This window comes from Hippoglossus hippoglossus, chromosome 6 (assembly GCF_009819705.1).
Source record: "Hippoglossus hippoglossus isolate fHipHip1 chromosome 6, fHipHip1.pri, whole genome shotgun sequence".
Taxonomy (NCBI): Eukaryota; Metazoa; Chordata; class Actinopteri; order Pleuronectiformes; family Pleuronectidae; genus Hippoglossus; species Hippoglossus hippoglossus.
The window spans coordinates 12105858-12125608 of NC_047156.1; the positions used below are offsets into that span (position 1 = coordinate 12105858).

A 19751-nucleotide genomic window follows, 5' to 3' on the forward strand; every position below is an offset into this window, starting at 1 on the left:
ACAGTTGGAGTAGTTCCTGCTATAAACAGCACACAGCTATCTATCTATCTATCTATCTATCTATAAAATAAAGTTGTACTGGATGTGCTTGTTCCAGTGTTTTTCGAAAGGGTGCTGGCTGCTGCTTAACAGCTTGATCATCAGAATGTTTAAAATCATTACTGGGACAGGAAGGTGATTAGGACCAGAGAAGCACTTTAGGCTTTTTGCTGACATAGAGATCATTCTGGCAAATTCAGTTTCAGTTAGAAATTAACTTTCACTCAGTTCACTAATTTAAAAGCATGGCAGCTATTCAACATAGAATACAGAATGTAATGAAAGCAAAGGCAACATAGACATTGTTTAAATACATTTATTGACTGCCAAGATTTGTCAAGGCAACCTAAAATTGAAAACTGTCTCCCTGAGAGAAGAAACCACTGAACTGTACAAGAAGTCAGAGGTTAACTCGTATAGCATCACAGTTTGCATACCCAACTGACATTGAGGTCAATGATGCCATTTTCTACCTGCTTCACAGAGCATACACACACCTGGAGAAGTCACAGAGCACCTTGAGGATTATGTTCTGAACTTCTCCAGTGCGTTTGACACAATTCAGCCAGGCAGGCTGGCTCCTGACCTCTCTGTGATGGAGATGGACCGGGACCTTGTGTCATGGATCACAGAATACCTCACTGACAGGCCTCAGTGTGTCAGGCTGCAGGACTGCTCTTCAGACTGTTGCCTGGGACATCCCACTCCTGTCACCATTACTGTTCAACCGTTATACCTTTGACTTCTTATACAACACAGGAACAAGCCATCTACAAAGGTTCTCTGCGACTCCTCCGTCGTCGGCTGCATCGCAGAGGACATAGAGTATAGAGACCTGGTAGGGAGTTTTGTAGGATGTGTGGCAGAAATCACCTACAGCTCAACATTAGTAAAACCAAGGAGCTGCAGTGGACCTCTGAGGTAGAGGATTAATGGAGATGGGGTGGAGAAGGTTGATCCAGTTTGTTATTCAGACACACTGGGTCGTCACAGTAGAGTCTTCTTATTGTTCTTCTTGACTGTATTCAGGGCTAATTTCATCATCTTGTGTTAATCCCTGTCAGTCAGTAGTAGTAGCAGTAACATTATCTGTCCTTTAAGCACTCTGGTTGAGCCTGTGGTAATGTCAGTGTGCTGCGACGGATGGTGAGGTCACTTTTTGGTCGAAATCTGCCACATGCCACGTTTGGAGTGAAAGTAGTGGAAGAAGTTCCTCAAGTAGACCCTATCCACTTCCAGTCCTGAATTAAGGATCCTAGAACAGAGAACAGAGGTACAGTATTTGGGTTTGGTATTAGGTTCAAGCATAAGAAAAAACATGAGGGGAGGAAGATTGCTGTCCTTTTGCATTCTGACAAAGTCAAAATGTCGAGAAGAAAGTCCAAATAAATCAGAAGATGATATTTCTTTTGCATTTGGAGAATAAGCTGCCAGTGTTCGATCTCTGTGGTTTCTCCAACTGAACAGAGAGTTTTTGACACAAATCTCTTAAGACACTTTTTGTACAAAATAAAAGAAGGAATTTTCTTGTTACTTAAAATTATTCTGAGGAACAATTTCACCAATTCACATGCACAAGGCCTTTTTGTAGAGGCTCAAATTGAATCTTAAAATCTCACGTTTATTCTCAACATTTTTACTTTATCCTCAAAATGAAAATGTAAAAATATCTTCCTCGTCATCATTTCATTTGTTTTAACACTTCAGGGCAGTGGTTTCAAAAGCCAGTTTGGTGACTAACTGCCTGTCTGACTTACAGGTCATGTGTAGTGGCTTTTTATAATTTAGTGAAAACAGCCGACTGATCATTCCTAGATCTACACTAGATGTATTTCTCCCCTTTGGGATTTATTGCAAGACTCTTGCCTCACTACAAACGTGTTCCCTATTATGTTGAAAAGTTTGAAGGTTGATTATTCTAATAAAGTTAAAGGAAAGAAAAATATAGCCGATGTGGGATTAGAATTAAAAGATAAAAGTAACAAACAAGTGTATCTGTCAATTTACATTGAGTGAGTAAACTGACCTGTCGAGTAGCTCCCAGTCTTCCCCTCCCCAGCGGTCTGTATATTCTTTGGTGTTCATTCCTCCCACTGCATCCAGATCAGACTTATAGATTCCAAGCAGGCCAAAGCCCTCCACCTCCCAGAAACCTGCAATCCACACATTTACATAACATTTTTACATTTACTACATCCACACTTAAAAGGTTCTGTGTGTAGAATTTAGTGACATCTAGTGGTGAAGTTGCATGTTGCAGCTGAATACCCCTCACCTCACCCTCCCCTTGCAAACATGAAAGAGAACCTGTGGTAGCCTTCAGTTCTCTTAAAAACTCAAAAGATGTTTAGTCTGTCCAGTTGGGACTACTGTAAAAAAAAACATGGTGGCCTCAGTATAGAGAGGACCTGCTCCTGTTGTAAATATATTTAAATATAAAGGGCCCATTCTAGGGTAAACGAAACAAAAATTGGTACATTTTAGATGATCAGACACGTGAAAACATCACTAAGATTATTTTATGTTCAATTTCTGCCAATAGATCCCTTTCACCTAAATCGTACACACTGGACCTTTAACGTTTAAAATGCATCATAATACCTTCACTTAAAACAATTTGCATCGTTTGTATATTGGTTTTGTCCAACATCTACACACTACTAACAGGGCTGAACAATACAAGACCTCTGCTTTTGTTTTAAGATCTCATATGTCAGTAAAATGTTTTATGAATTTACATCTTAACATGACTGTCAAGATAGATGTGGGCAGTCTGAGCACAAATTACTGTGTGTGCTGGCAATACACAAACAAATGAAGACCTGAGCTTTTATATAGTCTCTTATTTTTCTATAAGGAACAACTCTCATTTTATCTTTGTGAAGGACCTAAATCTAAATCCAAATGTAAATGCCCTTTCTTAAAATGGACTGACCTAACACCTTCTCCTGATCTTTTCAAAACAAGTCTCTGTATAAAACAGACTGAATATAAAGATGATGACACGTCTTAACTGCCTCCCACTATCCAGAAATTCAGCTAAAATAACCCAGCTATGAAAGCCACCATCTTGAATCTGCGCTGTACAGATCGGGGGGATTCCGCATCAAATAACTAATCAAAGATAAAATTGCTGGAAAAATTAGCACTTGAATAAACATCCTTGTGATAAGAACTGCCTAAAATGACAGAAACCATCTTTGACAAAAATGTAGTTAGCATGTACTAAGCTTTTCTTTTTGTTATGTCCATGTCCCATTCACCAACACGGAGTAGGCAGGATTTATAATCTACAGTATACTACAGCCAGCAACCAGCTGGTGATCAAGGTGCTTTGGCTTCACTTTTGGGGAGTTATCATATCTATGGTATATAACCATTCATTTTGAAACTACAACTCCTGCTAAACTGTATTAAAAAGACATTATGATGATGACTCAAGATTGTTATACTTGTTTGCTTCCTTTTATTAATGTGCATCCCTCAATAGAGTAACGGTCACTTTAAAATGAAACTAAAGATGTGTGTATCTACCTCTGGCCTCCAGTGGTGTAGCCCCACAGTCCAGTCTCATGATTATGGGAGCAAAGGCCATGTATCCCTCCACAGTGTGTTTCCTGATGCTGTCGATTATGGAGGTAGGGAATTGGAGGTGGAGGTCACAAAGAAACACTATGCTGTGTTGATCCTGAGGGATGATGAGTGGTAGATATTTTATTTTGATTCTATTCAAGTGAATTAATCGTAATTATTTTACTGCTGAGAGTTGTTGCATCACTTACTTTTATAAGGTCGACTCCTGCTTGCAGACCACCAGAGCGCTGGAAGTTTCCACTCAGCTTCAGATACTGGTACCTGATACATTCCACACACACTGTTATAGCACATACATCATGTGTAACATACTTAGCCATAGGTTTATATTCAGGTTTAAAGGAAAAAAAACACACAAATGCACAACCTGTGGAGTGACGAGTTCTTTAGAGCCTTCTCCACGTCCATGTCAGTGCTGTCGTAGTCAATGACGATGAGGTTGAAGTTGGTGTCTCCGGATTCTCTGAACACGGTCTCCATTTCAATAATCAGCTTGTGCACCCACCGAGCCTGGTTTTTCACTGAGATACGTAAACAGGCAGATAGAGACACAACTTTAAAAATCACAGCTGTCGGCTCACTTTTTGTAGGGTACATGTGTGTCAGCGTTGATAACCCCAACCCTCATATCTCAACACGACGGAGTACGACAACAAATAGCAATTTCAGATTAGTACACATATCCCCATATTACACCCAGTGTGTTGTCCTAAAGGGAAGACAGCATCAAGAGAAATGCAGCATCACTGCTCCTGAAAAGAGATTCATTGATGGATGTTTTTGTTTGTATTGTTTTGGCCATGTACTGTATATGGAGATGGAGATGTCAAAGTACACGTCAACTGTAACACACTTTCAACGTTGTGTCAAATTATCTTAAAGGTAACTCATAACTAAAGCTGTCAAATAAATGTGATGGAGTATAAAGTGCAACACTTCCCTGTGTAGTGTAGATGAGTGGAAGGAAAACGAAAATACTCAAGTAAAGTGCCTTAAGATTGTATCGATGTAAGGCACTGGAGTCAATGTGCAATCTCCAACCTGGTCACAGAGTACCGGTGTACAGTACCTGGAACTATGATGTGGACGGTGGCAAGAGGGTTCCAGCTGAAGGCCACTGGGTTACACAGCACCAGCTCAGGTTGCGGAGTCGTAGCGTAGACGTATTGTGACAGACGCAGCATCTGGCCGTTCATGTCTTTCAGCAGCAGCTCCAGGAGGTAGCAGCTTCCTTTGGCTGGGTCCACACGCTTCACCACGTTAACCACTTGCACCAACGTGAACCGCCTGCAGGGGCAGAGAGAGACACAGTGACATGACACAGACCATTATGAAGTCCATACACAAACTTGTACTTGCTTTGTGACAGAAGTGTGTTTGATTCCAAGATGCATTTTACTCAATCAAAAAAAGTACAAAAGCATTGACAGAGAAAAATTCTGAACATAGATTTCTTTAAAAGTTTTTCAACGTGAAGTAATGATATAGCAAGGGCCCCATTTCAGGGGATAAGGGGTCCCAACATATTTTCATTGGATGATTAAATTAATTACGGAAGAACCATTAGTATTTCATCTTTTATTTTAACACAGTATTATAAAGAAAAATATTATATTGGATTAAACTAGCAGCAACTGACAATTATTTCTTGTGATGATAAATCTGTTGATTATTTTCTCAACTAATTGGTTATTTATTTGGCCCATAAAATATGAACAAATTGAACAAAATCGTCTTCAAAGGTTTGTTTTTAAATGTCTTACTTTTCACAATCCACCTAAAGACATCAATTTATTCTCATCGAGGTGCAAGAAAATCGGAGAATATCCATTTGAGAAAAAAATGTGGCTGCTACACTGTTTACCCCTGAAACTCCAAAAGTGTCACCCACCCCTCCATTGTTATAGTGGTGAGTAGATAATGAGTGAATTTCCATTTTTGGGTGAACTATCCCTTTAAATTTGAGAACCAACATCTAATCAGCTCATCTTTGAGTCCAAGTGAATGAATACGTACGGACTAACGTAGCCATGTACAAACGGACAACCTGAAAACATGATGCTTTTGGCCATTGGCTGTCACCAGTGTGGAGGCAAAAAAACTCCCATTGAAATTATACCAATTTTTGTTCCATGACCCAGACGATGTGCTGGCGCAGACACAAATACACTTACCCGTTATGTTTTTTGTTGAGTTTGTCCATGAAATCCTTGACCACTGGCAGAACATCATTGGAGTTGATAAGCAGACTGCCAGCAATTTTGCACTTCACTTCCATTGCATCTGAATTATGTGCCCGATAGTCCAGGTGGTTGATCTGGAAGGTCTGCCTCCAGTTCATCCCAGGGTTGACATTCTTTACCTGCAGGAGCTTTAGTGATCTTTTTACAATCCTCCGCTCCTTGCTCACAATTTGGGTCAATTTGGGTTTCCCTTTCTGCAGGGGTAAGGACTGGAGTATCTGCCGGAATTTCTCAGTTAAAGTCTCATTATCTGCTCCATAGTCTCGAAAAAGTGTGTCTGGCGAGATTTCCTTTTCCTTCCCACTTATGGCCAATCCCTTCCATAGGAAGCTTTGATCTAGCAAACATAGAAAATTAGAGTGAATTGGTCTGACAACACAACTCTTTTATAAATAAGAAAAAGTGAGAAAATACTTCTGTCTGTGGTTTCTTGTTCCTGCAGGTCAGGACTGTCTTGTTTCATGTATCCAGAGAAACCCAACCTAAGCACAAGGAGACAGAACACACGATTATGCAAAGAATTACAATGGAGTTATTTTGCGTTGCGTTTTCAGATGACACTTAAAAAATAAACACGTTCTCTTTTGCTGGATGTGCAAACGATTCTCAGCAGATGGAAGGGTACAGCAGCCTCTATAGGTGATGCTGTAACTGTCCTTCAGTAAGTATGAGGGGTGATCAGTTTGTGACCGAAGGTCAAACAAGATAAGTTTATCTCTTTAAGTTATTTAGCAGAAATTTGGAACTTAATATAACTATGGAATCTCAATCTGTTTACGGTAATTGAAAATTGCAAGTCAACGTTTTCTGAGACCAAGGTAGAAGATGTACAAAGGTCGGTGCTGTCCATTTGTTCAAAGTCCAATCACCCAGGGAGGTCCACAAGGTCATCGTGGCAACACTATGGGTGGATGGCCCTTCTTTAAGCAGAAGAATTAAAACTTAGCAGAGAAGATGACCCTGGAAGCCGGTCATGTTAACTGATAACTGAGATCCATTCGTGTTAACATCATAATCGAATAACATCAAGGATTAGGATGCGACTTTTACAAAGAAATGAGTCATATGCATTATGATCTCATAATTGAAAGACATTCCTTTAAGATTTTCTAAAACTGACTCCTACCTTCGACCATTAATTCATCAATCACCCCCTCTATTCATATTTAATATAGAATAGCACTGCTTGTCTTGCTCATAGACTGTATATAAAGTTGGACGAGCTGACAGCCCCAGAGTGAAGCCACCTGCTGGCTGGCTGCAGGAAAGGTCATACATCCCGCCTCTTCCATGTTGGTGGAAAGGACATGAACCAACCAAGTATACATCAAATACATTTTTCTCAAAGATGTTTTCTGTCGTTTGAGCTAGTTCTAGTCACACTGATGTTTGTTAAATGTACATTCCAAGATTGGTTTTAATTTTTACACACACACACACACACACACACACACACACACACACACACACACACACACACACACACACACACACACACACACACACACACACACACACACACACACACACACACACACACACACACCATAATTGACAGCTGAGTCCAACTTGCAAAGATTGGTCGAGCCTGTGTATCAGCAGGACCTCTCTACAATGGCTCTATTCTCTGATCGTTAATGATTCTGGCTCAAAATGTACAAGATGCCAGCATTCATATCCAGGATTATATTTTGGCTTCATTTCTGGACAGTAGGAGGAAGTGGAGATGCATCGTCCATCTTTATATAAAGTCTATGCTCTTACTACATATGGATCTATAATTCGTTTATCCCCAGAGGTCTCACTTCTCCATGATGTCGGGGGGGTAGACGCAGCTTTTCTCAGACTCCATGTGCGTGAGTCGGGTGTGGTCATTGGGGTGGATGTAGGACAATTTAACCTGGTGAGATGAAATGAAATGCTGTTAAAGACCAGAGATCTTAATGATTTGCTGCCACAAAAGGTATGAATCATGAGGTCTTGTTTGATGATGCTTATGCAGCCACGTCCTCCAGGACCAGATCACAGAACGAAACATGTGTTAATATTTAAATACTTTTCAAACTCACTGTCAGGCATGTCTCTTTAATTATGTCTTGTTTGTTCAATCCGTACAAAAATCTAAGTACTGTGGTTTTATTTGTTGAATCATGTGACAAAATAAACTAGTTGGACTTTAAACACTGAACTGCCAAAAGGAGACAGTTGTGGCATGGATACCCACTGTCTACACTGAAAGCCCCAAAATATTGGCCGTTGTCCCCAGAGGCTAATTCCTTGTCAGATAAGGTCTCTGTGACCATGACCTTTGCCCACTGAAATCTGATCAGTTAATCTTTGAGTCAAAGTTTGTACCAAATTTGAAAGGAGGAGAATTCCCCGGAGGGGTTTATGAGACATCGCGTTCACAAGGCAACAAATGTGTTTTGTGAGGTCACAGCAACCTTGAAATCAAGCTCATACTGTTCTTCAGAATAAAAACATACAAATACATACATAATTTAGTCCTTGATAGCGGGCCAGAGGAATGCCTTTAATGGTGTAGCTGGGTTTGTACTCGCAGTCTGGCAAAACATCTTGTAGGAACTTGCTGTTTATCAAAGGCACTGCAAACCAACACATTAGAGATTAGAGCAGAGATTACTGGAGGAAATCACTTGCATCCTGACATGAAACGTGTGATATTTGTGAAAGATGTGAAACACAACAAGACAGACATGTCTCTCACCTTGGTAAAGAATGTCTCGTGGGTCCTCCCTCAGCATGTCGACTGTAGAGCTGCTCTGTTTCGTGTTGTAGTTGCTTGCAGCCGTCTGAGGTATGTGTTCAACATCACCCGCTACCATAGCAGACTCATCTGTGGGATGAAGCCACAGGACAATACAATCTGAGAAGTGCTCCACATTCAAATGTGCCACAAAACCACTGACTTGATACAGTGTGAGCATCTGAGCAGAAATAATAAAGGCAGTAGTTTTGGATTGAGAGACACTTTGTGGTGCAGATTCACTCTGAGGTGTCTCTGCCATTTCAGTGTCAGAAGGAATGATGTGTGGGCTGATACGTGTCCTTACCAACATAGAGAGAGATGTGCTGGGATTCAATAACCGTGAATCTGGAGCCGTCACCCTGGAGCTGCCACTGTGTGAAAACAGACACAAAGAACTACATGTCTCTTCTCCGTTTAAAAGCTCAGATTACACATAATGTGGCATCTGTAAATGACACGAGAAAACAGAGAAGTTACATTTTATTTAAAGTCTAAAAGAGCTGGGACGAGCTACTTACCGCCACCTCCACATGGTCTGTCCCTTCATGGTCCTGCTTGTGGAGAAGTTCAAAAAAGTATTTCCTCTCTGCAGAAAGCCTGTCAGACAGTTACAGTTCATATTCAGAACTACACCACAGACATATTAGACACCAAAGCTTAACAGCTTCAAGTAGCCTAAAGATTACATGGTAGCTGTTATGAAAGTTCTGTTGGCATTGTCACTTCAGACAATGCAGTAGTGCTCCCTGTGATGAGTAAGCATCAGTTGTTGATATTTCTACCTGTGTTGTTTACATGTGCTTTTCTCACTGGTTTGACTATGTTCGAATGAGATATTTAGTGGAAATTGAGTAATAATACGGAAGGAAATTTATTTTACCCACATTGACACACACACACACACACACACACACACACACACACACACACACACACACACACATTAAACTCACCTCACTGGTCTGGATAGCTGACTAATATATTTCTCAAACTCGCCAGGGGCGGTCCACTCTGTGCCAGTCTGATAAAAGGAAGCAATCAATTATAAATCAATTATTAAGACAGAAAATATTAACACACGTTTACATGGACACATATTTTCATATTAACCCGATTAAGACAATAAACTAAGTAAGACACTACCATGTAAACAGCAGCTTCTGATCATCTTGAATCAGGTCAAACTTGGAATAAGCAGAAATCAAATTAAGGAATGTGGAGTGTTCTGTCCTTAGTCACATTATGTAGACATGTGTATGTGTTAAAGTCAACATAAAGCAGTTACCAGCTGCTTGATGACAAACGACCTGGGTTCGAGTGTGAACTATAATACGATGTAATGTTGATTGAACATGTAATGAATATTAATGATGAATATTTTTTGAGCAACTTGTGAAAAACATAATAAAAATAAAGTCTAATTCAGAATAAGATCAATAGTCAGAATTATAATGTTCATGTAAATGTGGTCAGTGACACAAATGTGGAAATGTTCCTCTGCTGCTTAAGAAGATGACTGAGATGAATACCTTTCCAACCCATCCCAGTAACTGCAAATTGAGGGGGGAGTCGTCTGTGCTTAGCCACAACTCAGAGTTGTCCTGAGAGCTCAAAGCAAAAACAAACTCTCCTGAGAGACAAAGGAAACAAGGGGTTATAAGGATTCAGACAGAGATATCTAGGAGATGTATGAAGTGTAAGCATGGTAACAAGAAGGGACTAGTGAGGTACCGTCAGTATATGGATGCAGATAGCCAAATATCCTGAGTCCATAGTTAGTCCACTTAGGAATGACGGCCAGCTTCAGTACTGTACTTCTGGACTGAAAGAGTGAGGAAACACAAAGAATCAGCCACCATGTTTACTCAAAGGGGGACAACATCTTCAGTCCAGGAACCTGAGGATCTAACACGTGGATGTAGAATGCACCTCTGTGTAAAAACACCTCACTGTGACACTGAAGAAGAAAAGAGAATCACTTAGGTCAGGATTAATCCTCTGGGGATCATGAATGAATGAAACTTCATAGTGATCCATCTGATTGTTGCTGAGATATTTCGGCGTAATCCTGCTGAAGAACAAACAAACCAATGGCCAGGGGCACAAACACACCCTCCCTGGCTGAGGTAATGATTCACTGAACATTATTAATGCAGTGTGAGGTCCTAAGGTCAGGCTCTGACTCACATGAGGATACAGCGGGTAGTGCGGGTTCTTGCGGAGCTCAGCTATAGATTTGCCGCACCAGTCCTCAAACGCGTGCAGATTGGCCCGTCCCTTATACTGCAGGAAGAGAGGAGAGAGAGGATGCTGTGAACACACTGGGATTTGTGCTGCAATATTTCAGCAGTGGATCAGTTAACCATCTGGCCTCAGTGTGTCACATCTAAAATCAACAGCTGTACAATCCCTTAGAAACCACCTGGTGATAAAGTGACAGAGGTGCTGGTTTCAACTGTCAAGCAGCTCCTGTAAGTATAATGGAGGTGTCTGTTGTCTGTGAAGCTCATTTAATTCAAAAGAGGAACTCAGTTGTTCCAACATAAAAAAATTCTTCTTAAGAAGTAATACACAGAGAAATAGTCATTGACACGACCTTACCAGCGAGCACTTCTGCCAATGTCTTATCTAGTGTCACCGCAATTTCAAAACAATACAGTAAGTCATTGTAAATGCCATACTAATTGCGGTAACTAACTGTAGAGATGTTTAATGGTCTTTTTACTGTTTTTTTTTTAAATTCTGTGGTATTCAACTGTAAAAATACAGCAAAGGTTAACAGTGCACATTTAAATTGTCTAGATTCAGATCGTTATTTGGATCTGCACCACATTGCACACACTCTAAAATATCAGTCAACAAACATCGCCATGAATTGTTCTGAAAACAAATACTCTATCGCACCCTGCCGAGTTTGTTAAAAGAAACTCCCTGGTGAGGTAACTGAATTAAGGTGGACACACAATCATAGCAATCTAGCAGTCACACAGTGTAGATCCAGCAGAGGCCCAGAGGCCCTGGAAATATAAGTGTGAGTGAGTATGTGTGCGGGTATACGTGTGCGCTTACCCGTCTATGTGCGTGTATGTGGGGGGGTATGCATGTGTCTGCCTATTACATTATTCCTGTGGTTCAGACTTAAATTGTGGTTGAGCTGAAGACTCTGCTGTAATCAGCAGATCAAGGTAGACTTTGTGTCGCTTGTATCAATCATCAACGTGCCTCTTTTCTGCACACCATCATACTAAGAGTTAAGTTGAAGTTTACGTATATGATATATGAAAAAGAAAATCTATTTGCTGGACAATAAAAAATTTATAAGACATTTGGTCATTTTAAATCAAATTTCAGATTGTTTCTATGACTGGAAATATACTCTCTACATATCCACGTTTTCCAGGATGATTGGGAATCCTGAACATTAAGTCCACAGAGGAAAAAGCACTGAGCAGGACAGGCCCTGACGAGTGACTGAGTTCAAGAGAGGTGAGTATTTAAGAACATGTACGCTGGACACACCTACCTTTTGTTTCCAGGGTTGTGGAGTATAGCTGTAGCTCGACGCAGATGAATCCTCCACATAGTTTTGTTGGGCCCTTCTGACCTGCAAAACACACATTTAATTCACTTAGTAAGTCTCCTTAGCCCCTCTGCACAAACACACACACCCTTACATCACCATATTTTCTATTACTGCTTCTTTATTCTTACCCAGTTGTCAGACAAAGCTTTCTTCCATATGTCGCCGACACTGTAAGCTTTCCGGCCTGAGGAAGTGAGTGAAAACAATCAGAGCAATGCAGGGGGGACAGGCAAATATGCAAGACTGTACACAAATTGCAGTCACTGTCACTCGATACCTTTTATTCTACAATTCTATTGGTCTGAGAGAGATTATTGGGTTCCCCCGGGAGGTGGAGCAGGTTATTTTTGTAGTGGTTTTACACTGACTGGGGAGGGAGGGAGGCACTGGTGCTGTAAAACCGAACAAGTTCACAGAACTCCAAATATTTGTGGTAACTGATTGCCTAAAAAGATTTGAGTAAAATGTTATTTTAAAAATGTATTCTTTTTCCACTTAAATAATTTCCTTTTTTTAATTCACTGAAATTAAATGTACTTACATTTTCAATTCCTGTATACTAAATCAAATTCTTTTGATACTTATTAAGATTATATTCCGATTACTAAAAAAAAAAATTCAATTGTGTCAACTTAAAATTTACAAGATGCCCCATTTTCAGTTAAGAATGCTCAAAAGAAGAAATACAACTCCATCATTATGATTCAAGTTGTTTTATTAAACTATAAAAACAATAATTTACATGAAACATGTCAATAAGTAGCCAGCACAACAGAAATGTTCTTAGGGTTGAAGTGGACCGCAGCAGTAGTGTTGTCAGTGACCACAGTACGGAGAGTCATCTTCTTGCTGCAAAATACAAACCACATGCATGTTGGTCATTCACAGGAAGATATTGTTTCATGTAGAGCAGAATGATAACAGTCAACAATAACTCTTTCATTGTACATATGACATTTGAGCATTAAATTGACATGGACTAGAAAAAAATCCAAACCCATCCTTTAATATATGAATTTCTAAAATGCTGTAAGAGGTATTCAAGTTCCCATACAATACGTCATACTTGCACTGTCGTAATTGATATTGACATTCCTGTGAGTGCACGGAGTCCCTTACATTGCAGGTAACCCTAACCCTCCTTCAGGTACACTTGGAGGGCACATTGGGCCAGAATGCATCATGTTCCTAGAATTAAAAAGGTATTTTAGTTATCACAGTCAGTGTTTTAGATTTCCAACCATAACTTAAGTATACAATTATTACGAGTGACTCCGTACGTAGAGCTGGCCATCTCTTCAAAAAGTCCCCTACTTGTGGATATCCCTGAACAATATCCTGGAGACAAGTCAAAGGTTGTCTGCATGAGCATTTCAATCAAAATCTGGCTTGTCTCCCTCAAAGTATATTAACACAAACCTTTGAAAAGTTAACAAAATAATGGCCATGTAAAGATATTCATAAAATGTAAAATGTTGAGAAATTTGGTTTCCAAGACATCAATTTATTAGGTACCCCTGACTAGATCTAATGCAGTCTGATCCAACATTATATATAGATATAATTTACATCAATGAGCAAGAATGGTCAACAGATACAACACAATGTACAATGCAGTACAGTTCAGACCACAAATTGCATCCTCCAACATGACCAAATGATAACAGTTTCAACAAAAACTGAAGATTGCTCAACAATGAAGTAGTTTTATTACCAAAGTGGAATACATTAAGACATTAAGTAGCTTCTTCAGATAAGGCAACCAGTCTCTGCATTTTAGTGCTTAAGGGAAAACTTGGGTTGCTCAAACAATAAATTGGCATGCTCATCTTACCTTGATTCTTCATGTGGCTCTCAGAACACATTTTAAACCTTTTCCCACCCCCCTTCATTCCTACTTATCCTTTGAATCTTGCTCTTCTCTCCACTTTCTTTCAATGCATTTGTCCCACATTTTGTATTTGTCAAATTTTTTATTCATACTTTTTTAAACAGCCTGCTATTCTAACGGAACTGAGGATTTGAAAAATCTCCCAAATTGGAGAACTATTTTTCTTAACCAACTAGTGAAACCAGGCTCCACACAGTTGAACAATTTACCCTTTATCCCCAATTCATGAAGTTTGATAAGAGTCCCTCTTTCCATAGCATATCATATGCTTTTTCAATATCATAGAACACAGAAATAAACCATTTCTATAATGGTTTGGGCTTTTTTGATTTCTGATTCTTGACATAGAACAGAGTCCATTGTCCACGCCCCTTTCTAAATCCACTTTGATATCCAGAGATTACGTTTTTACTCTGTAGATGATGTGTCAACCGCTCCATAACCGACCGCTCCATGGTTTTCCCTACATGTGATGTTAGGGCCATCTGTCTATAACTTGATGGATCTTTTCCAGGTTTAGGTATTGGAACTATAACCGATTGCTTGAAACTGTATCCCCTATTTGATTAAATAATCTTAACACTACTTTGAGTGTGCCATCATTCATGTGATCTAACAACATGTAACATATTTCATCTTTACCTGGACAAGTTTGTCGTGCATTAGAAATTGCTCTCTTCAATTCAAAAATACTGAATGGTAGATCCATGTCCTCCTCTGTTGCAACCCTTTTATGTGTTATTCCTTTTTCTGAGCTGTGAATCTTAAATGTTTTTGCTAAACATTCTGCATTATTTATTGCAATTATGTTATTGCTAGTCAGTACTGGTATTTCAACATTTTTCTTTATGCCATTCATTTCTCTAAGCATTCCCCATATGTTCCAGAGTTGTGTTTCTCTCCCAATTTTACTACAGTATTACAGTATCGTACAGAAAGTTTCAGTTGGACACCGTAGTAACAACGAACTAACAATGAAACCGGCAGACATGGCGATAATACGCCAGCACAAATAACATCGTGCCAGTTCATTAGCTTATGTTGGCGACTCACAAAAATTGTACAACACACAGATACGCATTAACCAGGACTCAAATGTATTCAAGCAATCCATTCTTACCGAGTTCAGCCGAAAGATGGCGAGATAGTCCGTCTTCTCCCTCAATTGCGCGCGATTTCCCGCTCAAAGTGACATCACGCCATATCACGAGAATTTTTTTTACGGATACATTATTGACTCACTTTATCCCAACACGAGCTGAACAAGTTCATGTAGTCTCTTTGCATAAGTTGTACTTTCTACACAATACAATAACATTTTGCTTCAGAGTATGAAACAATTGTGTAAAATGCACAAAAGATGCTCAGATAAATCTAACAGATTGTCAGTCTGCTTTTTTCAGTGTTGATAAGTATCTATTCCAATTTTGGTTAATATTGGGTAATGATCACTGCCTATTGTCAACTTGTTCAATACTCAAGACTGTCAGCTCTATTGGACTTTTCAGTATGTGCACTGTAATCTTTCTGCAACTAAATTTGAGGAACTTATCACCGCTACCATAAACAGGACATATTCATGTTCTCCCACAATGAGTGTACATTTCTTTACAGCAGGCATTTCACTCCTCCACAGATGTAGTTAATGAGCAAGCCTTTGCAAATCATCAATTTCTTTGCAAGAGGAGCAGCATGAGCACAATAGAGGGCAAGACCTCTTTGTATTTCCTTCCCTGTTAATCCTGAGATGAGAGATTTACAGAGAATATCTACTAAATTAATTTGCAGTTATCTAAACATGACTGACCAGAAAAAGAGAGGCCCTGTGAATTCAAATCAAATCCACTGTAAGAAAAGAAAATACACTGTTCATCCAGGATCAAACTTGACTGAGGTTTGTGGGCTTCAAGAGCTCCAACTAAATGAGGCAGAAAATAAAATAGATGCAAATGGTCATGCAAATCTATCATCGGCAATAAATGCAAACTACCTAAAGCCAGTTAATGTTTGTTAGTCTTTACCGCACAGTATTACTGATGCCATAGACCAGAGAGATGTTGATTCAGATCTGTCTGTGTCCTTTTCTAAACTGCACCGTGTTTTGTGGGAACATTTTTTTTATTGCGATATTGTATTTTTAAGAATCAAGCTTGGGTTAGGGTAAAATATATTAAAACTGCTACAAAAATGAACAATGGAGAGGAGTAAAATCACAAACATGTAAAACACTGAAACAACAAGGGGAACATCTGGAGTAAAAATCACGTTTTCTTATTATAACTGGTTTCTTATTATCACAGGTTCTCTGCTTTCAGATGTTTTGTTTTTACCCTGAATTCACAGATTTGAACTTTCCGGATCAGTAAGTCATGATCAAACGTTGTATAAACACAAACGCCGCCTCTTTCCCCTCGCAGTAAGGTGGACAATGGGCTACTCACAACAATTCAAAGACGGAAAGGGTTGGAATGGGGTTTGGAGTGTTTCCCTCCTTGCCATTTCCCTAAGAGCCAGGCTGTCACAATAAAACATGTGATGACTATGTGTAGAGTATATTTTTATCCAAACAGATACACCATAAAAAAAAAAGTCATAGGTCCACAGTTGCACCAGTTTGACCAAATCACATGATACTTTATACCAATGGCAATTGGAATCCTCGCCATAAAGACAATTGGAAAACACCTGTCAAAAGTGATCCTATAGGTTTTGTTGTAATGCAACAATAAACTGTTAAATAAACCCACTTTTCAACTATTTTTTCAAGTATTGTAGAATAACCAGCTGGAGACCCTGGATGTGTAATGAGATTTTGGTGAGAAAACACAGTATTAGAGTGAAGTTATTACATAATCTTCCCAATAAAAATGTCCAAATATTATGAAAAAGCAAATTTTTCCAAACTTCAAAAGTATTTATCTACAATCAGCAGGAGACCCTGGATGTGTGATGTGCTTTTAGTGAGAATACACAGTATCAGAGTTAAGTTATTGAATATTGTTGTGACATCTCTTTTCGGTGTTGCACTTTGTAGACGGTGCGCACTTGTCATACTGCACTTTGTACACAGATGTGGTGTGTCCAGCTCAAATTATAGTTGAAGCCAGTTGTTCGTTTGTTTTAACAACGTTTGATGTTGACTTTTTGATCCGGTAAGTTCCTATCGGTGAATATGTTTCCGACTAAATTGGTGGCAGATAAAAACAATACCATATGATAAAAGCAAGATTTAGGCTTTGATTCAAAAAGGACCCTACAGACTAAACCTACCATATTTCATCCAAGTTTATTTCTTGCATTTTTACACGTTCCTTTCCCATAGTTAGGGTCCTACATCCGTTACTTGTTGGATTGAATCATTACTTGAACTCTTTTTTTACAGAACAAACACTTGTTGAGTGAAGCATGTTACAACTTTTAAGTTTGATGGCCTACCTGTGTTACGGATCCATGAATTGGTAACGATAATCTCATGGTATACAGCCACTGCTGCGACTAGCACGATCGCCCCGAACAAAAGGAACGTGTCTCTGCGTCGCAGCCTCGTCAGGGGGGAAACTACCGACATCGTTCTGGCTCTCGGGCGGAGGCTACACCTCGTCCGGGTCGATTCATCCGCAGCTGGCCCCTAGGTTATTTAATTCAGAATGCGTCTCCAGGTGTTGCCACTTCCACCCTCTGTGCGCAATTACGCACAGAGTCAACAATTGCCGTCGATTTTTTCCTACACGTTCTGTGCTTACAGATGTGTCCATTGTCAGTGTGTCTGGGTGTGTTTTCATTAAAAGAGAGAGCGAGAGGAGCGACTGAGTGAATAAAAGCGCTTGTATTTTACGCATTTTTCGCAGGAATCCTTATGATGGGCACGGTGTTGACAGGAAGTGTGAACGGAAGAGGGAGGCAGAGAGGATGGGAGTGAGTGATTACACATATGGGCGTAATCTAGATTGGCTATACACCCGTTTCCACCATTGTGTGTGTGGGGTGGGGGGGGGGCACTGAGGGGAGGCCTGGCTGTGTCCCTAACTGTCTAAATCTAAAAAGAATCTAAATTGTATGAATAAAGGTTGTTTTTTTTATAACTCTTTGCATCTCCACCTCCTTAGTGTAGCAACTCTGTGTTCGGGTACATGCTCACACCTTGAGAAAAGGTTTATTACAAGGTCTGAACCACACAGTCTTTGTCATCAGGAGGGCACCGACCCCACCGTGCCCGTCAGCCCAGCCACCCACCCTCCGAGCCACTGCTCCCGGTCCCCCCAGATATCCCCGGCTCTCTCCTATAATCCCACCCTCACAGGGGAAACGCCGATATAACCTGCCCACCAACACGGAGCACTTTCAATCATCTAAAACTTTCCAGAGGTCTCCGGCTGCAATGCCTGCCTGCCTGCCTGCCTGCAACTGAAAATGAACAACAGTCTTATCTTTTGGGCCAGTAATGCCGGAATCCCTGCCTGCCTACACCAAAAGTGTAAAACAACATCAAAGCAGAAAATGGCTCTGAACAAGAGAATACAAAGATGGTTTTGGTTGGTTAGGAAGAACCCAGTCTGGTTCTGACATGTTAACCACATAACAGAGAAGCTCAGTGTACTTTTTCTCTCTCTCACACACACACACACACACACACACACACACACACACACACACACACACACACACACACACACACACACACACACACACACACACACACACACACACACACACACACACACACACACACACACACACACACACACACACACACACAATCTTGTCTGGGGGGGGTATTACCTGTGCACCCTCCCACAGCTGTGACTGTGTGTTTACAGAGTTTAATGTATTTTTAATATCCATGAAGGCCATCACTTTATTTTTCACCTGTGTTTGCAGGACAAGCGGTGCAGAGACCACATCTGGAAGCTGACTCCTCTGGGACAGGGCTGGAGGAGCAGATCAGATCTTCAACAGAAGACTCTGACCTCCTGACAAGTGCAGACTTAGCAAATAGCTGCTTACTCGTGCAGCTTTTATGAAGTATGGACAGTGATATTTGTTCTTGAGCAGATGCAAACCTATGAAACATCTCTAACATCAGTCGGCTCATTGGTTTCTCGACTACCTACTTTTTCAATGAAACAAAAGAACTTTCAACTCATAGAAAACAAAAAAAATCTCCTTAAGAATACATTTACAATTTAATTGTCAATTTCAAAGTAGTTCAAATCACAGATCATAACATTTTAACCTATTGGAAATCTATTAGAGGATGTGAATAGCAACTTCACTAGGACGTTAAATTATTATCTGAAAACTGCAATGTTAAATATAATCTGAAGAGTAACCTAATCACATTTAATAACCACAAATCAGTCCAGTAAGATATGAACATGTATCATATCATGAAGTAAAAATTCCATTCAATCATTTACTCACGTGAAATGACAACTGTTTGTGGATTCCATTGGAATTCTTTGCATCAACTCACATTTGACAGGTTCTTTAAGTTTGATCACATCACTATCAGTGAAAAACTGTTTTTCTTCACAGCTTTTGGTTTGTAAGAAAAAGAAAGACAGTAGAATAACAAGCAGAGTTTGGTGACTGTAAATAGTGAGGAACCGAGTCAATAACGTCACACTCTCG

At 39.9% G+C, this 19751-nt stretch overlaps 1 protein-coding gene across 2 annotated transcripts; it reads right to left on the minus strand.

Moving 5' to 3' along the window:
* Positions 1 to 339: 339 nt before the first annotated feature.
* Positions 340 to 17978, minus strand: LOC117762710 (beta-1,4-N-acetylgalactosaminyltransferase 3-like). Of its 2 annotated transcripts, XM_034587256.1 has the most exons (21): positions 17556 to 17978; positions 12358 to 12413; positions 12170 to 12250; positions 10834 to 10929; positions 10378 to 10468; positions 10176 to 10276; positions 9600 to 9667; positions 9165 to 9243; positions 8951 to 9017; positions 8605 to 8733; positions 8373 to 8482; positions 7682 to 7776; positions 6291 to 6358; positions 6170 to 6213; positions 5808 to 6028; positions 4703 to 4920; positions 4001 to 4154; positions 3822 to 3894; positions 3574 to 3727; positions 2066 to 2192; positions 340 to 1294 (listed from the first exon to the last, which is right to left on the minus strand). In XM_034587256.1, the coding sequence occupies exons 1-21, from the start codon at positions 17686 to 17688 to the stop codon at positions 1192 to 1194; spliced, it is 2268 nt and encodes a 755-aa protein (XP_034443147.1). In that variant the 5' UTR covers positions 17689 to 17978; the 3' UTR covers positions 340 to 1191. The 2 variants fall into 2 exon arrangements, with proteins under 2 accessions (XP_034443147.1, XP_034443149.1); XM_034587258.1 differs by lacking the exons at positions 10834 to 10929; positions 12170 to 12250; positions 12358 to 12413; positions 17556 to 17978 and adding an exon at positions 10576 to 10601.
* Between the last annotated feature and the right edge of the window lie 1773 nt (positions 17979 to 19751).

Coding starts and splice junctions, on each gene's coding strand:
- LOC117762710 (XM_034587256.1), bottom strand. CDS start 17,688: ATGTCGGTAGTTTCCCCCCTGACGAGGCTGCGACGCAGAGACACGTTC. Junction 12,414..17,555: donor TTCATGGATCCGTAACACAG/GTAGGCCATCAA, acceptor TCACTTCCTCAG/GCCGGAAAGCTTACAGTGTC. Junction 6,359..7,681: donor CCCCCCGACATCATGGAGAA/GTGAGACCTCTG, acceptor CCTTGTGCTTAG/GTTGGGTTTCTCTGGATACA.